This window comes from Protopterus annectens, chromosome 2.part1, assembly GCF_019279795.1.
Source record: "Protopterus annectens isolate FY-2018-M chromosome 2.part1, PAN1.0, whole genome shotgun sequence".
NCBI lineage: Eukaryota > Metazoa > Chordata > Ceratodontiformes > Protopteridae > Protopterus > Protopterus annectens.
Window position 1 is genome coordinate 541,777,764 of NC_056729.1, and position 27,776 is coordinate 541,805,539.

The 27,776-nt window shown below is 37.7% G+C and overlaps 1 protein-coding gene across 1 annotated transcript in view; it reads left to right on the plus strand.

The window, feature by feature from the left end:
* Nucleotides 1-314: 314 nt before the first annotated feature.
* Nucleotides 315-27,776, plus strand: part of SPON2 (spondin 2) — a 132,250-nt gene continuing 104,788 nt past the window's right edge. Inside the window, exons 1-2 of the mRNA XM_044062326.1 lie at nucleotides 315-596; nucleotides 1,242-1,473. Of these exons, the coding sequence (XP_043918261.1) occupies nucleotides 1,251-1,473 (223 nt within the window). The 5' untranslated portion in view covers nucleotides 315-596; nucleotides 1,242-1,250. The remainder of the gene's footprint in view (nucleotides 597-1,241; nucleotides 1,474-27,776) is intronic.

Genomic DNA, 27,776 nt, shown 5'->3' on the forward strand with positions numbered 1-27,776 from the left:
GATTAAAATTATTTAGAACTTAAGTTTTAAACTTTATAAGCTGAACATGTATCTATGTTTTCATTATGTAAATCTTTTCTGAGACATCTTTATTGAATTTAATCCATGGCACAGTACATAAAGTCTAAGAGGAAACATATTTTTATGATGACATATTCATCCAGAAGTCTTGAAAATTTTGGAAAGCTGGAAACCACTCATCTGTAATTGTTAGTTAAGATACAAACATTCAATCAGCTGAAATGTCAAGCTATTTCACAGTTTAAAAGCACATCATAGTAGCTAAAGGAATCTTTATTTTCTGGCTTTGCAGACTCAGCATCGGAGGCTGCTTTTCAACAGGCTCTTAGACTTAAGAGTTCTCAAGGGACCATCATAACTGCTCAGGAAGAGATCCAGTGAACAATGTGGTATGCCACATGTTGAACCAGGAAGTCTGAAACTTTGTAGTCAGAGATACTGTAAATGGAACCTCTGCAGGCATAAATAGTCACGCTGCTCCAGTGTTCTTTGCAGAAGTTTCCAGCTGCCAAAGAAGACAGGTGGTGCCCTCTTCTGAGAGATTTACAAAGAACACTGCCAAAACAACCACACAAGTAAGTGTTTAACTGATTCAAGCACATAACTTCTTTTAGCAGACAATCTGTTCTTTGTGTAATGCTTTTTGTAGTCTCTAAGGGTAGTAGTCCAGCTGTATTTTAAATATATCTTTTTCTAAGCAGAAGTGGTCTGATTAAATTTGTTACAGTTATTATATTTTACTGAAAAATATACTACATAATTATAAAACAAAAAAATTCAAATGATGGTGTCAAGTGAACTTTTTAGCACATAGTTACTTAAATATGAATAGACTGATAAGCAGTGTTAAGATAGAGTTTTAGCATTCTAACTCCCTTCTCTCATTATGACAATCAAATGTGCTTTTTACAAAGGGAAAGACATTGCGGCAGTTTAACACAGAGCGCTATCCTGGCTCACTAATTCATTCAACATGGGATGTATTGTCAGCTAGTAAAACAAAACCAGATGTTGAACATTTTTATTTGTTGTTAACTATATGCTTTATATTAATGTATTTGAGGTTGCATCACAAATACACCTTTACCTGAAAACATTTAGTTACTCTGTAAGGATAGTTTTCTTTTGTTTAATTTTAATGTTCAGCAAACAAATGTCATTAGGCAATTCTGCTGTAGTTTGGAAAAACATGATTATTAGTCTTTGTTTATTCTTTCCAGTACAGAATAATGGAAAGCCTGATGCCTGTCTACAGATCCTTTACATTTTTCCGGACTGTCATTTTCTTGTCTCTTGGCTATATTAGCTGTCTGCCACTGGAAGGAGATCCCATTTGCACAGCAGAAGGGATTGCACAGTACAGCCTGGTCTTCACAGGGAAATGGAGTCGAACTGCCTTTCCAAAACAATATCCTGTATACAGACCACCAGCACAGTGGTCATCTCTAATAGGTAGGTGGCTGTATGTAGTAAAGTTCATACTAAGCATTGTTGATAGTTCATCACTTCAAGTTTTAGGATGCAGTGATTATGACATCTGTTATTCTTCCTTTTGTTTTATTTTATTTTATTTTATGTATATTTGTCAAACAAGCAAAGCACTTATCAACACAGACCCTTTTCAGACTCAGCCCAAAAGCACTGTATGGTTAAGTGACTCGCTCAGTGTCACACAGCTGGCAAATGAAGACAGAGGGAATTAACCCTTAGACTACAGGAAATAATGCATTGCCTTATAGCCTCATAGTGTTTAATCTGTGTTAACTGCAGTACAGTTCATAACCTTTCCTTCTCATGCTGCCATATATCAACAATGGAAGTCTACTGTTACCTTTTTCTTGCAGTCAGATTTTATTATTTTGATCACATATACAGTGCTAGTATTCCTCTCTAGTTAAGCAATGTGTCTCTTGCAAATACCTGTTCAGTCTCTGCATTAAGTATGCTTAACACAGAATGCAAGAACACAAAAAGTACTTAACAAAACTAAAACTGTCTTGGGTATTTCATTTTAGACTTAGCTTTTAGGGACAAACATTCAGAGCCAATAACTGCAGTCTTACAGAATGTGGATTAATGGGTTATAGTTTGCACTGGGCATGAAAAGCATTCCTTTTAAAATTTACTGGTAACTACAGGCAAGTGACAGTCTCTTGTTAACCTGTAAGCGAATACTATTTGCAGTGGTAAATCCCCAAATCCGTTGCAAACATTAGAGAGGAGAACTATAACTGTAGTAAATGTAACAGTAAACAGAATATTTGCCTGATAGAGCTTTATAACTTCTCATCTTCATCTTGCAAAATTGATTGCTGTATTTAGGCTGAATACAAGCACAAAGTATCATATATAGCCCTGTGACGGTATTAAATATGTCATAAACTTTGTGGAAGTGTACAAAAGATCTTTTAGTATTTTGTTCTACATTCAATATAGCATGCATATCACTCAGCCTAGTATAATTCTTTGGCTGCTTTTGAATGTGCCTCTTGTCTTCAACTTTTTTATTCATGTCAACCTTACTGGAAAGATAAGTTTAGCAACTTGAGCAGAGCAGAGATTCAGTGCACTATGTTAGAATGACTGAACCCAGCTGGTTGTATATTGCCTAATATGAGTGATAAATAATAAACAGTGATGTGCAATACTGTATGTCATATACCCTGTCTGGTTATACCAGAAAGAAAAGCCTGCTGTGAAGCATTCTGCATCAATTTTCCAAGGCACCTCAGCCTGTAATTCTGACTCCCTGATCCCCGTTCCACTGCAATATTTCATGCAGTGATACTGAAGAAGAATCTTCAATGAGGTGGACACCAATGTCCATGGAGCCTTCCTGTCCTAGCAGGTCCTCAAATGATGGAAGTTCTATCTGAGACTTGCATCATCTGAGTCAGAAGAAATAGCCATTTCCACCATTTTCTCAGTATAAACGAATAGGGTAACTTGTACTACAGGCTATTACATTTACTTTGCTGTAGTTAGATACAATGGGGATAGCCAAAAACAGGGAATGAAATATTTCAGACATTGAAGTAAAGTCTATGCCCAGTGAATGTGAGGTAAAACATTATTTTTGCAAAGAGGACATAACCTGGAGCCATCTTCATATGTAGGATATGTTAGTACCCATAGTTTCAAATCAAAGAAAATATAAATTTTCTTAGTAAAGCTGCACTTATGTGGAAAAATTGTTTTCAGGATTATCAGCCAATGGATACAATACTGGTACCTGTGTATCAGTCTACCTGTCTATGAAAATGAAAAGAAAAACAATGGGGTTATTTGTATTCCTCTGAGAAAATAACCCTCCAAAAGTCATTTTCAATTCATAATTGATCTTAGTCATCACTTACTGTTCCAGTTACATAACGGCACAACATTTTTGTTGATGGCTTTAGTTTCCATACAATATGCAAGACTGTTGATGGATTACTTGACAGAAGCCTAAATAAAAGTAAGGCAAATATATAATTTTGTATAAATTAGATTCAAACGACATTTACACAAAACCAGATGTCCACGTGTAGATTGTATCAGTCATAATAAATGCAGTACTCATCCATACTTAGTTACTATCACCTTGTGGATTTAAAGTTATTATTCACAAAATGTTGAAAAAAACCAACACATTTAGTATTTATGTAGGCTATGGCTATTGATAAAGAAAAACACTGTAAAATATGAAACATAAGTTCATTAAAAGTTGTTTCAGGGAGACTATATACAATGAGTTTACATAACAGTTAGATACTTTTTGCATGTAGTTGCATTTTGATTTGAGTAAAAATAGGCCAATCAGTATTCCATGTGTTCGCACAACTTTCTCTCAGAATCAGTCTCTGCAGTCTTTCCATATAATACTCAAGTAAATATATACATTTTACCAGATGTGTCTCCCATGCACAAATTCCTGCAGTGTGAGGAATGTTTGTTTTTCATTATTTTACAAATCTGTAGCATAGGTGGACTTTAAGAAGAGAGCAAGTGTTAATTCAAAGAACAACTAATCTGGCTTTCACCTTACAACATGAAATATTTGATCCGGACTGTCACTTTGCACGCATTAAATAATGACTAAAAAACAAACTAAAGTCCTTCACCCCAAAACATTTCTCACCCCAAAAACAATCTTTCAAAATACTCTCTGAAAATAACACCAGACTCAAAATAGTACAAAAATCAAAGCTACTGCAAGTCACAATAGATGAACACCTAACATTTGATCTACACATTCTCCAAGCTGTAAAAAAAAAAAAGAACACCAGACAGAAACTTAGTTTATTATATTGAGGAAAACACAATCTCACTGATATGATGAGAAAAACCATTGCATCAACCTATTTACTGCCATCTCTCCTTTATGCCCCCTCAATTCCGATTAACCATCATAGCACCCAAAAAATAAAACAAGACAGCTGCTACAATGAAACTGAATGATTTGTCACCAATCGTCCTGCAAAAAGTCACTACTGCATAGCTTTAAAACAACTATACTGGCTAAAGCTTCCACAGTTGCTTACCTACTGACATCTGTGTATTACCCATAACCTAATAGATAAACCAGAAAAATGTTCAGCACTAGAAACATCATAAAATATTAATACCCAGCCAGGGAACTATGGTCTCAAAATAAATCCCTTTTATTCAATACCTAATCTGATAATACTGCCGGTGATTCACTTCTTCTACTTCTTCAAACTTTGCAACTCGCTCCCACTACACTTACAGAAAATTGAAAAACTAAAAGTTTTCAACAATCATCTTGTTAACCACATCTGTCTATAGTTTTTTCTCTCTTTCCACTTCAAAATGATCTTTGCATCAGATCAACATACCCAGTTTTATTACTCACAAATACCTACAACTGTATTATAAACTTATGTTTATCCAATGTGTTTCAATGTAGGTTGCTCAAAATATTGCAGAATTTTACTTATAGCCATGTACTTTATTGAAAGGTTATGTTTAATCCCATGCCTTCATACAGCAAATGTTAACCTAAGTGACTTGTGTTTTTTGTATTAATTTATGACCTAGTATATTTTTAGTATATTTTTTGTGGGGAGCTTTCAAACAGACATATTTCAGCCTTCCTAGATTAAAGGTCCAATAGTAACTTATTCACTGGAAACAAAGGACCAATCAGTAGTGTTGATGCTAGTCCTCCCTAAAGCTAATTCAAGCTCATCTTGAATTTCTACACAAACTCTGTACAACAGAAGCTAGGAAATATTGTAAGGAAGTCTGGGCTGTCCATGCAAGCTTTTGTGTGAGCTTTAAATGATTATAACACTCTGAATCTCAGTACCCAGGCATATTTCATTTTTATTTTTAATGAAAACAAAAAGCAGATTTTTCTTTCCATTTACATTAAAACATTGCTGTCTCATTGATGTAGTCCTTTTTTTTCATTAAACTTTAAAGAATTCAAAACATTAGAGCGTACATTTTCTACCATTCTAAACTGTAAGACATATTGTGACATACACTAATCCAGAGTGCATTTTTATGTAAGCATTTATGAATAATTGATCATTTGAAATAAAATGACATAATTTGCTTACAGTACCCTGCCACCCTACCCCCAGACTTGATTGTCCAGGTGTAGACATTACCATCTCATATCACATGCAATGACACTGTGACTGACAGAAATGAAAATTTGCTGCATACATCACAAATAATTTAGTCCTGGACATTAGGCATACATTAATGTGATCCCTGCTTCTTATTCTAGAAAGTTTCTGAGTGTGAAAGAGCAATGTTTAAAATTGCCCCTATTTCACACCATGTCCTTTACAAAATACATACCAATGCAAAACCTGTTATTTCAGCAAGTTTGGGGTTCTCACTGCACAACTGCTAGTAGTTTGCCTGTTTAGTCAGTTTGCTCAGACTCTGAATTTGAACTGTAGATTGTATTGATCATAATAATTTTCATTGACTGCAATGTAACTGAAAAAGGGTCTGGTGACTAGTCCACTTACCTGGTTATCAATTGAAATAAATACATACATTTTAGCTGTGTTCACTTTATGGCAATACCCTCAGCTGCAGTTGTTGTGATCAATATAGAACAGCAGTCTACAATTCAAGTGAAAGATTAATTTTTAGAGAGTGACAAGCTATGATCCCCAAAGGTAAAGATGGTTAACTATAAAACTATGTATGGACAAGAAAGATGTTGCTTTATTATAAAGAATAACTAAAAAACAAGTTGTTTAGTTATTACAATTATGACAAGAGCTTAGACAGATGGGAGGGATTTGGGCAAGGTTTGCTAGTACACAGCATGGGGGGTTACTATAAGTAAATTATTCTATTAAAATATTTCATGACTTTTAGACATTTGAATTACATATGACAGTTTAATGTTCAGACTGTTGCATCCAGAAACAGATACAGACACATAGAAATACTCTTCCTCACTTTTCTGGATAAATCTAAAACTATGGACTTGTAATTGACATTTATATTAGAATCGTACTCATATTCAAACTCTGTCTGATTGTTACTGCTGACATAAAACTTTCTGAGAAAACTTTCTGAGAAAAAAACATCATCTAATTACTTTATGTTAATTTTTATAAGTAGTAATTACTAAACCTCTGATATCAGTCAGTCAGCAAAGTTCAGTGGAAGTAGTGAGAACAGCTTTTTGTGAGTCTTATTTGCTTTACCAGTACATATTTGCTTAAATTCAAGTAATGTTGAATACCGTATTCTTTCCTGTCAGCATATTCTTTCATGTTTCGATTTAGTGTCATGATTTCTCATTATATGATTATCATTTGATGAAGTCTGAGCAAATAAATGAGTCATAGTTTTAAAAACAGTCTCTAAAGATCTGTGCAAGCATGTATCACGTGGCACTGCGTGAGGTTACTCTGTTGTCTCTTACAATTCATATGCATCATTTCGAGGGGATGTTCTTGTTCTGAGCAGTATCATAGATTGGGAAGTAAATAAACTTATAGCACATTATCTGATGTAATCATCAACTACAGTATAACCAATAAGTATTCACCAGTATTAAAAGAGCAGTAGAACATACCCAGGTTTTATCCTTGTGATGCTGTGAACTCTGTTATTTGTATAGACATTGCAGTATTGTTCTTTACGTTTACTCGGCTTGAGCAATAGCCTTAAACCATTTGGTCTCTGCATCAATGGTCTCTGCATCAATTAAGAGCAAGAAGTCAGACCTTCTCTCTGTTGCTCTTATTACAGCTGTGTAAGTTTTCTTGCAAGGCTTATCTTTCAACCACTAAGGTATGGCTAGCTGTGTTCTTTTTAGAGTTAATTTTCTATTACCGGTAGCAGTCAGCTCAAGTTGGTAATTATCATATCTATTAAGGATGAAAACATAGGTTCATAGGTGTTTACTAGGCTAAAGATCACAAGGGCCTTTATAAGTCTAGCCATAGGTTCATAGGTTCATAGGTAGGTACTAGTCTATCAGCTCTGGGGCCTATACAAGCCCAGCCAAAAAGGTACCCTGACTTTTGCCACCCAAGAAAATTATTTTCCTGTGCCACTGTCGAGCAGAGCCACAGAGGTGATCCACGGGGTGAATTTCCTATTTCCCATCCAATCATCAAGATTTTTCTTGAAGAGTGCTAATGAGGAGCTTTGTTTGATATAGATAGGTAGTTTATTCCAGAGTATGGGAAGTCCCTGGGACAGGAATCTATCCCTCCGGCATGTTCTGTTTATTGTGGTGACAAGGTTTAGGTCCCTAGAGCATGTAGCTCGGAGGGATTGGGATTTCTTTAGGTGTAGCATGTCCAACAGCTCTGGGTTTGACATAGCTTTATATGTTAGGCAGAGATCACCTCGGAGTAGGCAATATGCTACGGAGTAAAGCTGGATTTTTTTGAGGCGGTCAGTGTAGGGCATTTGTTTGAGGCCAGTAATCCTCTTTGTGAGGTACTTCTGTGGCCTTTCCAGCTGCTGCAGATGTCTTGTGAGGTACATTCCAAAAGGTGCATTGTACTCTATAATGGGTCTAATGAGTGTCGAGTAGAGGGGAACAATGACCTCTTTTTTCCTGGATGAAAAACCTTTTGTGATGAGGTGTGCCACATAGAAGGATTTCCTGACTACTGTGACGATGTGATTATCAAAGGAGAGACTACTGTCCACCTGTGTCCCAAGGTCTCTTATCACAGTTTCGGTGTTAAGTATGCTACCACCTATGTTGTAGTTCATGGGTACAGAGTTTTTACCAAAGGGGATGACAATGCACTTTTTGGCATTGAGCTTGAGGCCATGGCTTTGACACCAGGCATCTGTCTCAGTGAGGCCCTTTTGCAGGATGTCCACATTGTTAGGAGTTTCGATTATGGCTCCTAGTTTGCAGTCATCTGCAAACTTCGTTAGCCAAAGACCTTCTGTGTTAGCCTGTACTTCAGAGAAGTAGATACCAAACAGGAGAGGACCCAGGACTGAACCCTGTGGTACTCCACTTGTCACTGGTCTGAAGTCGGATTTGGAGTCTGCTACTTTCACAGTGGTGTTCTGTCAGTGAGCCAGTTGGCAACCCATCTTGTGACATAGGGATTTATACCTAGTTTAGTGAGTTTATCTATAATTCCAGAGTGGGGGATGGTGTCAAAAGCCTTGGCAAGATCTAGATAGGCTGTGTGAACCACCTTACCCTTGTCTACGGCTTTGGTGACTGCTTCAAAGAAGTCTATCAGGTTTAGGAGACATGATCGGCATTTACAAACCCAAACTGGGTGGGATCCAGAGTTTGGAGATTACCAGTGTCTTTGTTTATAAGTTCCATGATGATACGTTCTATGGCCTTGCAGACCAGGCTCATCAGGCTAATGGGGCGGTAGTTCCCGAGGTCTGTGGTGGCTCCCTCCTTGTGGAGTGGGATAACCGTTGCTGTGCACCATTCAGCAGACACAAAGCCTGAAGTGAGGCTATGATTGAACATGGTACTTAGGTGGGGTGCCAGTTTGTTCTGTAGTTCATGTAGAACGCAGCCTGGGAAGTTGTCTGGTCCCATGGATGCTGTGTTCTTGGCTTTGGAGAGTGTGGTTTTTACCTATGCAGCCGTGATTATAGGAACTTTGCATTCTTCCGGTATAGAGATGGGCTCTTTAGGGGGTGAGAGGGGGGTAAAGTTAGCACTGAACCTATCTGCCAGGATGTTGGCAATATCAGTTGGGTCTGTATATTTAGTGCCATTGTGCTGTAACTCAGAGCAGATCTGAGTGTTGCCATTCAGATTCTTGACATAGCTATAGAATGCTTTGTGGTTGTCTTTAGAATCAGTGGCAATTTTGTTTTCATAACTAGCTTTGGAGGATCTTATCAGGGATCACAGCTTCTTACTGAGGCTGACCAGGGAGTTCCTCCACTCATGGGATTTTACTCTCTTTTGCAAGAGTTTCTTCCTTCTGTTGTACAGTTTGTTTATGGCAGGGGACCACTAGATTGGCTTCCTTTTTTTGGAGGATAGCAACATGGTTCTGTTTGGGATAGCACGATCCATGCACTCATGTAAGTGCTTATAAAGTGCAATTGTGTAGTATTCAGTAGTTGTAACTGTATTGTCCATCTACATGGGTGTCATGAAGTTCACCACTTCTGTCTTAAAAAGCATGAAGTTGGCTTTGGAGAAATTTTTTATTATGGTTTCCTTAATGGGGGGTGGAGGCAGGATGTGGATATCTAGGGTAATTAGCTTATGGTCGGATCGGACCAATGAGGCATTGACTTCAGGTGTGGAACACTGGTCACTCATATTGGTAATGACTAGATCTAGGATATTGTTGCCCCTGGTGGGGGTGTGGATAAGTTGATCCAGGGCATTTGAGTTTATGAATTCCAGAAAGCGTTGAGCAAAGGAGTTGGTACATGAGTAGTTTTCCCAGTTAATGGTGGGGTAGTTGAAATCACCCATTATTAGGGTGTTTGGTTGAACCCTAATATTTTCCAGTACATCAAGAAAAGAGGAGTGGGAATCCTGGGGCATGGTGGGTGATCTGTAGCAAGCTACAATTTGGATTGCAGTTTTGCCCAGAGTTAGTTGCACTTGGATAACCTCAGCTGCATTATGCTGAGAAACTAGCCTGGAGGTGTGGATATCCTTAATGAATATGGATACACCTCCACCTTTGGTGTTCCGGTGCAGGTTACATGGCCGAAAAGTGTGGTATGAGTTATAGCCTGGTAGTGCAGGAGTGCTCTCTGGAGCCTTGAACCAGGTCTCAGTCACTGCACAGATAGTGATGTTCTCCAATTTAAGGAGTGCCTCGAGTGAGTGTATTTTGAGATTTAGACTTCTGGCATTGAGTAGCATCATACTCAGTTTTTGCTTGCCTGTTCCTGTTACAGTGGTGAATTTGTCATTTGAACCTTGCCTAAAAAAGGCACTATAGGGGCGGCAAGAACCTTAGCAGTATCCGGAATCCCAGGGGTGACAGGTGCAGGCCATCTCTGGCAAAGCATCATGGTCTGTTGACCATGTCATCCCAGGCAGACAGATACGGGAACCCTTTAGAATGGCACCAGAAACTTAGCCAATTGTTTAAGTCAATCATTTTGTCCTTGTACTGCGGCATCATTCTGGGTGATGGCAGAATGCTACTCAGGGCTTGGGTCATACCTGCCTGGGCTACAAGATCAGAGAGCTCTAACATGTCTCTTTTCATGTAGTCCAGGGAGGTACATCTCAGGTCGTTCACACCAACATGGACAATGACAGAGTCATATTTGTACTTGTTGTGGAGTGACCTGAGTGCGTGGGTTATGTGGCGGATCCTAGCACCTGACAGGCAGCTGACAGTAACCTTCTTCTTGTTGAGCCTGGTTAGTGGGACATCAGTGTGCCTGACTATAGATAGAGTCACCTATCACTAGTGTGTTGGGTACGTTGTTTTGCCTTATTGGCTGTGGTTGAGTGGCACACTGAGTCTGTGGGCTATGTGTCATTTGGGCTGTGTTGGGGGGGTGGAGGTTGCTTGCATTTCTGCTTTGGAGGTCTCTGTTGCTTGAGCAGATTATTACTGAGAGCCTCCATGAATGTTTTTGTATTTCTATGTGTGGATTTTGGTGGTGTAGATTTAGTGAGACTATGTGATGAGTGTGGTGTGGTGCAAGTGTTTACTTTCTCCTCTTGACTGTCAAGTTCAGTCTTGATTGGAGAGAGCTTTACCTTCAGTTTGGCTAGATAAGTGCATCTCTCACAGGTTGTAGTGTTGGATGGTAGGAGAAGAGGGTTGTCTGTGTACATGAGGCAATTTCTACATTGCCCCAAGATGCCCAGATTCATCAGATAGACAGGAGAGAACACTGGGAGCTGACCCTTGGACATGCCTGAATAAAAAAACTATTTTCCTCTAGATAAGTGAGGAAAATCCCAAATCTCTGACATGTTCTGATACCCTTGATAAGTGTAAGCATGGGCCTGGGAGATGAACCATTTACAGGTTACCTGTGTCCATTAGAGACATTGGTGCCAAACCAGGGATGAAAATCCGGTTTCCCTTCCAGTTTTTCAAGTTGCACTTGAATTTGGTTAGGGAGGAACTCTGCTTCACATGGATGAGGAGCCTGTTCCAGAGATGGTGTTGTCTCTGGGATACATACCTATCTCTCCAGCAGGTCCTATTTATATCACAGGCAAGGTTTACGTTTTTAGAATGGGTAATTCTGGTACTGTTTGCTTTGTGGATATGCAGAAGGTCCATCAGAGTGGGGTCTGATAATGCCCTGTATACCAGGCATAGATCTCCTCTCAAAAGCCTGTAGGAGACAGAATACAGGGACAGGGCCTTGAGGCAGTCTGCATGGGACATATTATTTATACCCTGTATTCTTTTAGTGAGGAATCTCTGTGGACGTTCCAATTGTTGGATATGCCTGGTTAAGTACATACTAAAGGGGGCATTGTACTCAATGATAGGTCTGATGAATGCCAAATACAGTGGACCAATGACTTCCTTAGATTTAGATGTTATACCTTTGTTTATAAGTTGTGCAACATAGAATGATTTCCTCAACACTGTAGGCACTTGATGATCAAAGGCAAGATTACTATCTATGTGTGTCCCTAAGTCCCTGACTACTGGGTCAACTCTGAGGGGTGTGTTGTCAATATGATAGTTACCAGGGATGGATGACTTCACAAAGTATACTATTATGCATTTCTTGGCATTTAGTTTTAGTCCATGACTCTGACACCAGTTGTTTGTCTGTGTCAGCCCCTTCTGGAGAACTTTTGTGTCAGTGTGAGATTCAATGATAGCTCTTAATTTGCAATCATCTGCAAATTTAGTCAGCTAGAGACCAATGACATTGGCTTTGACTTCTGAGGAGTAAATGCCAAAAAAGAGAGGTCCAAGGACTGATCCCTGAGGGGCTCCACTTTTGACTGGCCTCTTTGTAGAGGTGTACTTCCTAATTCTAAGTTCCTGGGTCCTGTCTGTGAGCCAGTTGGCTATCTACTGGGTGACATATGGGTTTGTACCTAACCTGTTGAGTTTGTCAACAATGCCCAAGTGCAGTATTATGTCAAATGCCTTGGCCAGGTCAAGGTAGGCAGTGTGAATGATCTTGCCCTCATCCATTGCTTTGGTAACCTTCTCAAAGAAGTTCACCAGGTTGAGTAGGCATGACCTGCCCTTGACAAAGCCAAACTGGGTTGGGTCCAGTGTCTGGAGGTTTACTACATCTCTATTGATCATCTCCATGATAATTCTTTCCATGGCTTTACATATAAGACTAGTGAGACTTATGGATTTGTAGTTTCCAGGGTCTGTAGATGGCCCAGCTTTGTGCAGAGGGATGACTGCTGCCTTTCCCCATTCATGAGGCACTAGGTCTGTTTGGAGGCTACAGTTAAATAGTAATTCCAGAGGCCCTGATAGGTCATGTTTCATGCTATTTAGAAGCATCCTAGTATATTGTCTGAGCCTTGATGCAGTGTTCTTGGTCTTAGACAGCATTAAGGATGTGTTTCCTAGTGATAGCAGGGGGAGTTATATTTGATATTTCCTGAGGGAAGGTTGAGTGGGAGACAGAGCTAAAGTTGGAGCTGAATTTATCAGCCAGGAGGTTTGCTAAATCTTCTGGTTCAGTATAGGTGGCTGCATTTACAATGAGCTCTGCACACAACTGTGTATTGCCTTTGAGGTTGTGGATAAAGCTAAAGAATGCTTTGTGGTTGTCCTTGGCCTGGGAGGCCAAACTTACCTCAGATTTGGCTTTGGTAGACTTTAGTTGTCCTCTGAGTTGTTTAGTTTAATAAGAGTGCTTTTATCATTCTGGGTGCTGCACCCCCTAATTTTTGCCATGATTGTCTTCCTCCTGTTATACAGCCGATTAATTTTGTGATTTCACCAGGGTGCCTTGTTTTTAGAGTTAGTTCTGTACTTCTTCCTGGTGGGTACAGTTGCCTCTATGCAGCTATTAACATGCTTGTACAGGGTTTCTATGAACAGTACTGCATAGGCAGAAGTGTTCTCAGTGTTTATGGGGTTTGAAATTTTGTCAGGTACTCAGTTAATAGCTGGAGAGAGGTTAGCCTTAGAATAGTTTCTGAGTACTCCAGGTTTAGCTGGGGGTCCAGGTTTTATTTTACTTCAAAGGAGACCATTTTGTGGTCTGACCTTACCAGTGAAAGGCATTACAGTAGGGGGTGTGCAGCAGTCTCCCATATTAGTGAAGACTAGATCCAGTATGGTCGCACCCCTGGTTGGTGTATTGACTATCTGGTCCAGGGAGTTTGTGTTTAACAAATCCAGGAATCTCTGTGCATGTATGTTTGGTGTCGTATAGATCCCAAACATATTCTGAAATTTACATCATGTATTTGTTTGATATAGTTTTCAATTGCTGAAATCTAGATTATATATATTTCTACCCATATTTCTTCAAAGGGGAGGACTTTAGAAACTACAGAAAGTGTATTAAAATTAATATATTCTTCATCTGCTTTAGATTGTCTGTTTCCTTCATTTTTTCTATAATACAAAAATGATAAGGCTTTACTCCTAAAAGCCATCTTTATATTCACAAGCATAATTTAGATCTGTTTTTTTCTTTTTTTTTTTTTCGCGTCTTACTTTGAGTGGTTTGTGATCTATGACTAAGGTAAACTTATATCCATACAAATGTAAACAAAAATGTCCAAACTATAGATAGTGCTTCTTTTACATATAAAATATTTTTCTATATCCATGTTTATTTTGTGGGTTTAAAATGATATTCATACTTTGGTGTAACAGTTGGTCATGAGCAATGGGCTTACATCTACAACCCGAGTTTCTTTATTAAGTTCAAACTATGATATAACGTAGTTGCTCATTTACTATAATACTTTCTCAAGATCTTCAGTCCACACTTACAGAGTGTATTTCCTGGTGAGGTCTACAAGAGCCAATGAATCTTGTACTTTAATGTGACACCCGAAAAGACTGTGGGTGGTTTGGATCTTTATGTAGTGGTGCAGTTTACAAACTCAACCTTTCTGTGAGGAAATAAGTCATTCTCTGAAAATATGAACCTATGGATTTCAAATGAATGCATAAAGAGTTCATGTTTCTCTCTCTGATCAGGGTTATATATGGTCCTAAGTCTCTGAAACATTCTTCTTAAACTGTTGTGGTCGTTCTATTTTTTTTCAAATACAATTAAGTTATCAGTGATGCTGTCTAGAAGTTAGCACAGAGGATTAAAGCTATAAGCTGTTATCAAGCTCCTTCCTGTGGTCTAAAATTTGACTCCCCCCAGCCTTCACCTGCAATTGTGTGACTCTGGGCAGTTCACTTAATCAAAGAATGCTCCAAACTGAGTCAGAAAAAGTCCTTGTGGATCAGTGTTCTACCACAATCAACAACTATATAAGATTGTATCAGTTACAAGGCAACTGAGCTGTGAAACCATTTCCATCATGTCTGTACCCAGCATTAGGCCTTGCTTCTCTTTTCAAGGAGGGTCAGGCCACTCATACTAGGGATGAATTTGTAAACACCCATCCAGTTATCTAGCTGCTTTTTAAAGGCAGACAGTGTAGCACACTGTTTAACTTGGACAGGAAGTTTGTTCCAGAGAAGGGGTAGGTGCCATGTGACAAGTCTATCCCTCTTCTTTGTCTTATTTATTTGTTGTTGCAGATTTAGATCTGTGGTGCTAGTGTTAGCTGGACTGCTGGACTTACAGTCCTATAAGCAAGATACAGGTAACCCCTAAGAAGTCTATCTGAAACTGAGTATAGAGGTGAAACCTACAATCTTTGTTTGTAGTTCAGATCTTTTTGCCCTTCATCTTTTTAGTTACAAATATCTGGGATCTTTTGAATTGCTTGATGTGTTTAGTAAGGTACATACTAAAGGGGGCATCGTAGTCATTGCAGAGCACAAGGAGGTATGCACTTTTTTTGATCTGGAAGAAATGCTTTTGCTATGAACTATGCATGGTAAATAGATTTCCTAACCACTATTGCAATCTGATGGTAAAACATAAGGGAGATGACCACCCAAGTGCCTAGGTATCTCATGACTGCATCATTTTGAAGCAGTGTGTTATTTATGCTATAAGCTGGAACTGCAGGGTGCTTACAAAATACTACAATGTTGTACTTTTCAGCTCTGAGCTTGAGCCCATTTGTAATACACTAGCTATTAATGAGTATAAGATCCTGCTGTTGTGCAATCATCCACAAACTGTTAACCAAAGATTGATAACTGGAGATCTAAGAAGTAGATACTGTACAGCAGAGGTTCCAGCACAGATCCATACAGAACTCTACTGGTCACATTCATGCTCTCAGTGAACTCATCCCCAACTCTTACTGTGTCAGTCCTGTCTGTTTAAGCCATTTGGCTAGCCACCTATCCATGTACAAGTTATTTTGCAGCCCCTTCAACTTGCTTATTATATTTGTATGTAGAATGGTATTGACTGCCTTGGTGAGCTCAAGGTATGCTATGTGGACAGCTTGTCCATGGTCTATAGCCTGAGGAACTCTCTCAAAGAAAATCAAAAGATCCATCAGGCAGGATTTACCCTTGACAAAGACTGGGGTTTGACTCAGATAAGATTTTTGGTATCACAGTTAATTAGATCAGTTATCATAAAGTCTATGACTTTGGATATAAAACTCAGTTAGATAATGGGTCTGTAATCCCAGTGACTGATGTGGGGCCACCTTTGTGGACTGGCATCACAGCAGCTGTGTACCACTGTCATGGGACAAAGACATTTGCTAGCCTCAGGTTAAAAAGGGTGAAGAGTAGGTGCACCAGTGCTTGCTTAAGGCTAATAATCAGGCAACCGGGTATGTTGTCAGGCATAGACACACACATAAATAAATCAATAAATCAAAAGCAGAAGAGGTGTTTCAACCATCTTAAGCCCACTTCTTCTTCTTCTTTCCACTTTTTCCCAGTTAGGGGTCGCCACAGCAGCTCATCTGTCCACTCATGATTGGCAGTGGAGTTTTTTACGGTGTTGAGTTGCCAGCCCAGCGCCCAACCTTCCACAGAAGGCACACACATGCACACACTCACACCTAGGGCCAATTTAGAGTGTCCAATTCACCTACTGCATGTCTTTGGGATGTGGGAGGAAACCGGAGCACCCAGAGGAAACCCACGCGACCACAGGGAGGACATGCAGACTCCGCACAAAAGGCACCCCAGCCGGGAATCAAACCAGAGAACCTTTTGCTGTGAGGCAGCAATGCTAACTGCTTCACCACCGTGGCCGCCCTAACCTTCTTAAGCCCACTAGTGTTTGAAAATACTACGTCCTACTGCCCGTGAGGCACTTGTATCCTGTTAAGCCAAAGTGTGTTGAAAGTATTATGTCCTACTGGTCAGACAGATCTGTAACTGATCATAACCAGATGTAAGAAATAAAACGTGTACACCACTTATATCTAAAATGATTTCACCCATTGTAGGTGTTAAATATATATTTCATGACATGACTTTCATTTTGATCCTCATGCCGCTTCAGATATAACTTCTTATCGATTTTTTATTTTTTTGGGTTTAGATGGCATGGTGTTGTTAAATTTACTTTTTCTTTTATATCGTCCTCTTCTAATTTTGCTAGCTTTTCCTCACCTTTATTGCTAGTAGACTTGGTATACTGGTTACACTGACATGTGTACATATAGTTTGACTCTGAAATCTTTCAGATTTTTTTAAGCTTTCAGATAATTCTGAAAACTCTTCCAGTAATTTTGTTATATCATTATTTAAAGAATTCTGTATCTTCATCAGATCTCATTTTTCTGCAGTAATATAACTTAATACTGATACTCATATTTCAGTTTTATTATTATTTAATGTAACAACATTTTCCAACATTTGTATAATTTGTGTGTGCGGGGTTGCTGTTGTAACAGTCTTTCAGTGATAATTGTATTTATTTACTTATTGATGGATTGACATTGATTGATTGATTGATTGACTGATTGATTGATTTGCATTTCATAATTGAGTTAGTCTCACTGGGCAAAAATACCCCTTTATAGCAGAGGCCTAGGGAGATAAGGTCCAATATAAAATACAGTCTTTGGTTAATAACCAGAAAAAAACTCTTATTCATATTGTTAATTGCAGCTTCTCTTATTAATCAGTACTTGTACTGGTCTATTCTATAAGCAGATTATGCCTGACTTAACTATCCCCCATTGTACTTATAGGAGTACGCATAATGATATGATCTGTTAGTGTTCCTAATCTGTTCAGGTGGCGTTTGATGATCAGAAATCTGATTCATGCTATGTTTATTTCTGGTTATGATTAATATTTATTGATCATTGTTACGTTTTCCAAAATTTCTTTTACTGGGCAAGCATTCTTACTACATCTTTAGTATATAGATATATATATATATATATATATATATATATATATATATATATATATATATATATATATATATATATATATATATATATATATATATATCTTCCTATCTGAGGTGCTGTGTATACTTTTTTAAAATAGTTAATTTGAGCATTAGTCACAGCATATGTATCATACTTTTGTTTCTGTTCTAGTCCACTGGCCTTTTCTTGTGATGCTGCTAGGATTCTGCACATCTCTGAAAAAACATTTAAACCACAGTTTCTTCTTAATATTCTGGATACTTAATATTTTGTTTGACTTTTAATTTCACTGTCTTTGTCAGTCATTTTTACATTTTTTGTCTATCTTGTCTGATACAAGCAGATTAGTTTAATAGTCTACTTCACTGCTTTCCTAAATTGGAATATTTCAGAGTGTGTAGTTTGTTTTTCAGCTCAGGATAATTGTTAAGCTGGCTACAGTACACAGACATGTGTCTGCCTCAGCTGCCAGTGTGTCAGATATTTTAGGCACCTTTTTTTCCAACCATATATAATATCAGTGCCTTTAATTGAGTATCTCATGGAATATTTATGACAGTAACACTTTTCTAAAAATGCTGTATCCATCTGTGTCAATCATGCTTTGGGGGTTCATCATCTAAATCCAAGACAATAATGGTTGCTGCAAAGATAGTTTCATAGTATTTGAGCAGTGACATCCCTAACTGTAAAATTTATTTATTTGACTATATATTTAATTTAGAATTTTAAGCAGTAGTGTTGAGATTTCTTTCCAGACATGATGAACATAATGCGGCAGTTACTTGTGCATCATGTGTTGAGTGAAAGAATTAAACAGAACAACTCTTTATTATTGAGCCTGGACTGCCAGGCTTGATATTTTGCATGTACACTATATAGACTTAAATTTATTTTCCTTTGTATAGCTGAACTATTTTAATAAAGTTCATAGGTTCATAGTTAGGTACTAGGCTATTGGCCCTAGGGCCTATATAAGCTTAGCCAAAGGTACCCTGGCTTTCGCCACCCAAGAAAATTATTTTCCTGTGCCACTGTTGAGCAGAGCCACAGAAGTGATCCCCGGGGTGAATTTCCTATCGCCCATCCAATCATCAAGATTTTTCTTGAAGAGCGCTAATGAGGAGCTTTGTTTGATATAGATAGGTGGTATGTTCCAGAGTATAGGAAGTCTCTGGGACAGGAATCTATCCCTCCAGCATGTTCTGTTTATTGTGGTGACAAGGTTTAGGTCCCTAGACCGTGTAGTAGAGTTAACTTTAAAAGTGTTCCATCTCCTTCAAGGAATTCAAATTTTCATTCTGTCAGCTTCAATGGTTCTGTGATAAACTTACAAATACTAATGGTTCTCTCTCCACTTAAGTTTAAAAAGTTAATTCAAAGTAGAATTTAGACTGGAGTTTAGTTCTATACTGTCCATACAGGGAACTTCATCCATTGCACCATCTTATGTAATGTAATCACGTCTGATATTATACCAGCCCACTGAAACAAAGTCAGGGTGACTGCCAGTCCCACCAATGATTGCAGTTCACCTATGTTGGATGGTTAGCTGGGGAATGGTGGAGGGGGTGTTTTCATGCTCAACTTTTGTTATGGTGATGGGAAGGTGGCATGATTCAGGCATATCTGACCAATTAATCCCATATAAGTGGAACAGGTCTGCCAGAGGGGAAATGTTGCTTTTGGGTGAAGGAAGGACATCCTCTAAATGATGCACTGCAGCCCCATCCCTTAGTTATATAATAAGTGCATTCCAGATCAGGGACCTTGACGAAGCTGCAAGTTCCCTGCATTCAGTTAAACTTGATTAGAATGTATTCATGCAGTCAATTCTCAGACTTGCAGCATTCATACAGTTAATGTATACTAGCAAACTTTATTGAAGTTCAAGTGTTTTCCTAAGTTTTATAGTTATCAACAGAAAATAGGTACTGTATGGTGACTTTTACTAGAGATTATTAAACAAAGTAAAATATGAACTACAGCCGCATACTACAACTCAAAATATTCTTTTCTTTTATTTATTTGTTAACTCAGTAAGCTCATTTGATAGAAGTGTTCCTTTCCACGGTAACCTGGGAGTATTGTCTGGTTAAAGGATTCGCACAAAGTCACACAGTTGGCAAACTGAGGTGTAATAAATCAAATCCAGAAGTTTTGACTGCTGAAACCAGCACAGTAACAGTTTAGAGCCTTAATTTCCTGCACTAATAGTTAGATCTAAGGGTATAATTTGTCTGGAGCTAAAATAATGAACACAAACATGTATCCAGCAAAACAAATGTTATGAAGGAAACAGAACTGCCAAAATAATCAGACATAGCCATGGTGTTCACATGATGTTTCTTCATCAGCTTTTTATACATTCACATCTCCAGTTCAACAGCAACTACCAGTTTATGTCTCAAATCACCTCATTTTTCTTTCTAGGAATGCTGTTTTACTAAAGGCAATACATATTATTGACCACTGCTCCAATAAAAATATCTCCATCAATCCTCATCTATTCCTCCTTTCAGTCTTCTTGGTTGAAATGTCTAATGACGGATCATGCCTTTGAAACAATAAACTGATCTGCAATTTGTTAAATCATACTTAAATTTCCACATTAATTAGTATGATAACTAACAATGTAAGAGGAAAAAGCCAGAAAGGATAATTTAAATCATTTCTTTAATTAGAAGTAGAAACAGAGTAAGCAATTTAAAGTATAAAAATATTGCTGATAAGTTTCATTGAATACATGCCAGACACCTGGTTTAAATGACTCTTTAAATGTTAGGAGTAGAGTAAATATGAAACCACTGAAATATTACATGCATATTCATACCTGAGTTTATATTCTTGTTTTGTAATATATGAAGCTGACCTTTTTACTCTGTTTTTACTATTTTATGGAAAGTGTTTTTGCACATTTCATTTGTTTTACCTTCACCTGATTATTTTTAAAATTATGTGATTAATCTTGCATTGTTATTTATCTACTGATTTTCAATAGCCCTGACTCTATGTTATTTGCTAAGCAGAGATGAAAACATTTACTATGTATTTTATTTTTTTATTAAGGTACTCACACTACCTTTTGCTTATTTTCCAATTATTGCAGTTCACTTATGGTTTTATTTGTGTTTTTTTGTCTGTTTCTTTTCTTTACTGTATAAAAAGAAAAGGAACAGAATGTCAATATATGCTCTTATTTAGAGTCTGCTACCTTCTGCTGATCCATATGGACCGAACTGGGTTTAGTACAACAACTCCTTTCCCTAAAAGATGAAGAAGGCTACAAGTGCAATAACATTTAATCCATTCATCCATAACCCCTTTTCCAATTGTTGCATATGGGATCAAGCTATCACTTCAACAGTGACAATCATCAAGAGACAGTGTTCACACCACAGGGTCGCTAGTTCTGCCGTGGTCATTCTTTCATGCCACTCACTTGCAAGCCCACTCACACCTATGGCAAATTTAGAATAGCCACTCCACCTACTGCATATCTTTGGAATTTAGGACTAAACTGGAGCACCTGGAGAACACCCACCCAACCACAGGGAGAGCATGCAGACTCCAAACAGAAGACATTCCATCCAAGAATCGAACCAGGGAACCTCTTGCTATTAGGCAGTAATGTTATCCACTTTATCCACTGTGCCACCCTTTAATAACATTTAACAATAACAATACCTCTAACCAGGCAGGACCACTAGACACAATTTCAGGACAACCTAGGAACAATGTCTGGTTAAGTAACTTGCTCAGTATCTCACTAAACATATAAGGGCTGAGTGGATCAAACCCTGTACCACAGGAACTAAAGCTTGTATCCTTAATCTCTGCACTAACACATATACAATAGACTTTTACATGTTATTACAGTTGTAGCCGTCTTCACATCCTAGAGAAAGCATTTGCAATCATCCCCTCTCTATCAATTAAGATGGCCAAGTGCTGTACTATCATGATTCCGATTTACTGTGTCTTGATTTTTTTCCCTTGTCTAGAGTAATGCCTCTGCACTGAATATTCTTGCATGGGTTGGAAAATGTAAATTTACAGGTGTGGTTTTGGGTGATGTAAATTTACACCTTTGTAACTATAGTTATTAAAACAGTAAATAACATTGGCATTGAGCCATACTCAGTGAAATGGTTAAAAAAACATCAATTAATATTTAGGATGGAGATAAGTTGTATTGTAACTTTAGCAGTCTTTTGTTTGTTAGAAACATTTTTGAAGATAGCCATCTTTCTCTGTATTTTCAAACATATTGGTCTTTGCTAGATCTTGTTAATAATTAATGTTCTAATTAGTTTAGAATATATCTCTTTATCTAGCCCAGACACCTGAGAGAGAGAGAGAGAGAGAGAGAGAGTGTGTGTGTGTGTGTGTGTGTGTGTGTGTGTGTGTGTGTGTGTGTGTGTGTGTGTGTGTGTGTGTGTGTGTGTGTGTGTGTGCATGTGTGTGTGTGTGTGTGTGTGTGTGCGCATGTGTGTGCATGTGTATATATAGATATAGACATATATATATATATATATATATATAGATATATAGATATATAAATATAGATAGATAGATATGGTTGATCTACTATTGGTCGAATGTAGGTAAAATTGACGTCTATATTGTCAACACACTTTTGTCAACAATGCAGATGATTAACAGTTGTATAATAACAGACAATCCCCATAGTTGGAGAACAGGTCCTTTCTCTGGGGATTGTGTGATCTCGGAATTATTATATTATTAATTATAATTAACATGGTGTTGGTGTGCAGGGGGTTCCCATTTACAAAACCACTGTTTTTTTTAACTCTGCATGTTCCGAGGTCTAACCTCAGTGCATGTGCAGAAGCATGTTGAACTTTGCATTTCAACAATAGTGTGTCGACATTAGCCACGCTGACATAACATTGATTCAGCAAATGTTACAAGATCCGTATATAGATAGGCAAACAGATAGACAGATACATAGATAGCTAGATAGATATTTTATAGAAATTACTATAAATGATCTTTCTTGGGATAAATAAACTTGATTTAAAAGTTGTATTTTTCTACAAGTGTTTTTGTGCGAGTTCTAGGAAACCTGTTACCTTCCTATGTAATGGTTAGCATCCTTTTCTATACTGTGATAGACGTCTAAAGTCAAATAGATAGTTGTTAAGGGATCACTACTTAATGAAGAACCCAATGACGAAACAAAGGTTAATGATTATTGTGGAAACCTGTCAAGTGAAGATTTCCTTTGTTTTTATTATTATTGAATATGATTATTAAACTGTATTTATACATGGCTATATGTACTACATTAACAATCATCATTTTTGTTGTTGTTGTTGCTATTTGAGCATCCATTGTAATAAGAAAAGGAGCCTGCCCCCTTTCCTTTAAAATTACTAATATTTAGATCAATTACCTAAACAACTCAATAGAGCTAACAATTTCATGAAATTAAAAAAATAATTAGTCATATAGATAATAAGAAGTGTTAATGACTCAAAAACTCATAATTTACAAATATGTGATATTACATAACTAAACAATCCCAAGTACATAGCACATTGTTTGGAATGTCAAAGGACCTTAAATTATATGTATATCATATATTAATCCTGTCAGTTATATACTGCAAGGTATGTTATCACACCTCACCTGTTATTTACTCAGCAAATTGTCTATTACTAAAAGTCTACACTCTATGCCTCTATTTTACAATTTAGTTGTTACTGTATTCATATATGCTTATATGAATCTTTATTGCATTTTATGTTATTATATGTATGCAACATTGGCTCGCATTGGCAAATCTCATTTAAATACCCAACTTCTATAAATCAAAAGTAAAAAAAACTACCTTTTCTTGATTATCTCTCCTGTTATATTCTCAAATTTGTGAATCCCTGATGTTCATTCATAAATCATTGCTGTTGTAGCCTTAGCTGTATGCATTATATCCTGCCTAAGCTATAACAGTTAACCGGACTTCCATAATGTTGGACTCCTTCCTTAGCATATCTAAACATAAAGCAAATAGAGGGAAAAGATGACATCCCTGGCTGATTTATCTGTTCAAACACAGCTTGTCAGAGTAGCAAACAGTACCCCTCTCACCTTATTTCTTACCTCCAACCATACCTCTTAACTGTCAAGATTTTCAACTATCCACATTTTTGCAGAATGTCCACATTTTTGCCTCATATTTTTGGACTGTTCCTTACAAAATGTGTGGTTTTCTGGCAAATCAATGAGGATTGCATTCACTAAATAATGGCCGATATTTTTGCTTCAGACTTCATATCTTTCAGAAAATGCAAAATTAACACAAAACCTTTTATTCTAGCAACTTTCTGAGTTTATAATACCAATATTTAAAATGTGTCCCTATTTTTGAGCCATTGCCCCCCATTATTTTTGGCTTTGTCCAGATTTCTTGTGCTAAGAGTCTGAGAGGTATGAATGTACATACTGGGACAGACAGAACAGGATAAGAGGACTGCCTTGATCCACATGAGTGAGGCAACAGAAATAAAAGAGAGGTCATTCTAGAATTCTGACAAATGGCTTGATGGTAGCAAACACACGGTTCAGAAAGAGAGACAGTCACAAGATCATATACAAGAGTGGCCAACCTGCAACACAGGTAGACATCTTCCTAGTAAGGAAAGGGCAAGGGGTAGAATCAGCAATTCAAAGTCATCCCCAGTGAAACAGTCAGCCCCCCAGCATAAATTACTGGTTGCCACAATCAGCTGGAAGCAGTGGTCAGAGAAGGCTCTAAGATCAGCAGAGATCAGGCTGAAGACCTGGAAGTTGACTAGAGAGAAAGCACAACAGTTCAAGGAATTAGTCAGGGCTCTAGCACCTTAAGAAGAAGAGGAAATAGGTGAGTTGAAGAAGAATGGCAGCGCCTCAAAACAGCATATGTAAGGGCTACAGAATGCATCTATGTTCAGCTACTGAAAATAAATAGCATTGAACAGCTAAATACTGAATGAAAAACATTGAAAACACAAGTTACCGAACACAGCTTTTTCAAAAAAAAAAACATTGAATGGCCGTAGATGGCCAACATTGCAATTGTAATCAACCAAGGTGGGGGCATTGCCCCCACACCCCTTCTAGCTATATACACCAGCTCCAAGATCACAGTACAGTGGGAAAAGGGCAAATTTAAAAATTAAAAAAAGGCTTTCTTCACTTACCTTATGCATCGTGGTACTTCCTGGTTGTTGGCCAACTATGGCCATTCGATTTTTTTTTTGGAAAAAGCTGTGTTTAGTAACTTATGTTTTAGATTCATTGATGCAAGACAGTTTCATTCTAAACTGGAGATGATATCACAGTGCACCTGCATCCCATAAGCAATACAGTACGCTTGTGTAAGTAAAACTTACCATAATGGTAAATGCTAGAATGGTCATTGCTACAGTAGCCTTAGCTATAAGGGTTATATCCTCACAAGAATATAACAGCCGGCCAGTTTTCAAAGCTTCAGGGCACTTTCCACATGCCCAAACTGAGCAGACTAAAAGACAAGAGCTTTCCTGCCAGCAGACAGAAGGAGGCTAAGCTCTGAAAGGACAATGTTAGGAACAACAAAAAATAAATATCCACGCCCTGGCATAAAAAAAAAACAAACCGAAAAGCAAGGGGGGTGATGGGAGAGGAGGCTACTGCAACAGTGATTATTTGAACATCTGCTATTATGGTAAGATAAACTATCACAACTGTACTATCTTCCTCATACTGATCACTGCTGCAGTAGCCTTAACTATATGGGTAGATTACCATAGCTAACTGTACTGGGGAGGTGGAAGGAGAAGATCCAGGAGCCCCTGGAAAATGGTCCTAGCAAAGCTTGATCTAAACCTAGAGAAGGAATCAAACTTATAGTGCTTTATAAACATATGTACCAAGGACCAAGTAGCAGCTTCTATGCAACTTTGAGTAACAGCTTGATTCTAGCTCTCCCTGTGTGAAAAAAAACTTAGCAGAGAATGCCAGTAAACCTAGATGTCTGGTTAAATTTCAGTAACTGGCTAGTAAGTCCACTGTCTGGATGCCAGGAAAACAAAATACAGAGGGCCTGAAGGAAAATCAGCTTCAAATAGTGATGAAAAAACACTAACTGGGAAAAGTATTGCAGCTGTTCAGCAAAAGGCAGTTCAAGCTCCAGCTGTGACTTCCAGTAGCCTACAGAAAAGTATAAGGCAACTGTCACAGACTTGACAAAAATAAATGAAACACTGATGGAATATATCAACTCAAACAATAAAATGTTGAAAAAAAATGGAAGAAGCTTTAAACAGATATTCAGATAAGGTGATAAAACTGCAAAACTCAGAGGTGGAAATGAAGAAAAGGCTAGCTGAGTATGAGACTGTACAAGAACAGATTTTTCAAAAAAATAATAGAATTAGAGGATAGAGCACATAGAGAAAACCTGAGATTTTCTGCTGCACCCAAGCAGGTGGAAGGAACAGACTGTATTAATTTTATGAAAGCACAAATAAGCAACTAGACTGGTATTCCACAACAGGAATTTTTAATTAAAAATGCACATCATGTGTATGCTCCAAACCAGGCTATGAGAAAACAGCCTAGACCTTTAATAGTAAAGATGTAATCTTACCAGAAGAAGGAGTTGATTCTAACAAAACTGTGGCAAAAGGACAATTTTATTTATTTATTTATTTTACATTTGTTAACCGGGAAAGTCCGACTGGATACATGTCCATTTTCAGCGGAGGCCCAGGGAGAAAAGCTCCATGTTATCAAAGCATTTAGTAACAACAACATAACAGTGTTGATATTTAGTAAGAAATAATAATGTAGGTTACAAGATGTTTAAAATGTAGCAATATAGCTATTTATAAAGTTTTAGTTAACAAATTAAGGAGAGGAAAATGCAGTTTGTAACATGTTTAGGAGGTTAACAATAAGTCAAAGATAAAAGCCATCTGTAGGTTACTAATAGGTGAGACATAGAAAACAATTTCTTTGAAGCAATGAATTCAGAAAAGACTTTCTTTTAGAAGAGGTGTGTCTGATAGTTAAGCATATTCAGATAGAAAGCAAGGAAGATAAGAAAGAAAAGGGTATTTAGGGTGGGATTTGTTTAGTGTGGGCTGAAAAAATAGGTTGTAGAGGGAGGAGTTGGTAGACACATCTGTGAGTTAAGACTAATAGTTAGTTATTATGTTCTTGGGTTGGTTGGGGTTTTGATAGGATTAATAAGTTAGTTACTATGTTTTTGGGTTAGTTGGGGTTTTGATAGGAGCACAACTAATTTTACTGGCTCAGTGTCATTTTTGTTTAGTTTAGTCGGGGTTTAGACATGGACATAGCCAGAGTTTGTGCATGTGTGTCTTTAGAGCTTTTTTGAATTAAGGCAAGGAGCTGTTAGAGGTTATAGGTGGAGGAAGGGAGTTCCATTTTTTCCCAGTAGAGTTGGAGAACAAAGAATCTCCAGCCGAGTTGTTTGCTTTGGTTGTTTGTACTAGCATTCTGCTGGATGAGCGGAGGGATGTTAGGTTGTTATAGGGGGTGATAATTTTAGTTAGAATTGGGGTACTGGTAGGTTGGTAGGGGATGGATTTTATAAACAACTATGAGTTGGTTATAGTATATTTGATTGGGTAGTTCTAGCCAACCTAGGTTGTGAAGATTATTACAATGATGGGTTCTGTATGTGGAGCCGGTGGCGAATCTAGCTATATTGTTATAGCAGCTGGTGATTTTGTTGAGGTTTGATTTAGATAGATTAGTAAGGATGGGTGAGGCATAGAGAAGGGAGGAGAGAAGATGTGTGCGAGCTATGGTGGTTCTGGTAGTTGGGGTTAGAAATTTCTTTATCCTATATATAGATCCTATTTTTTTATTTACT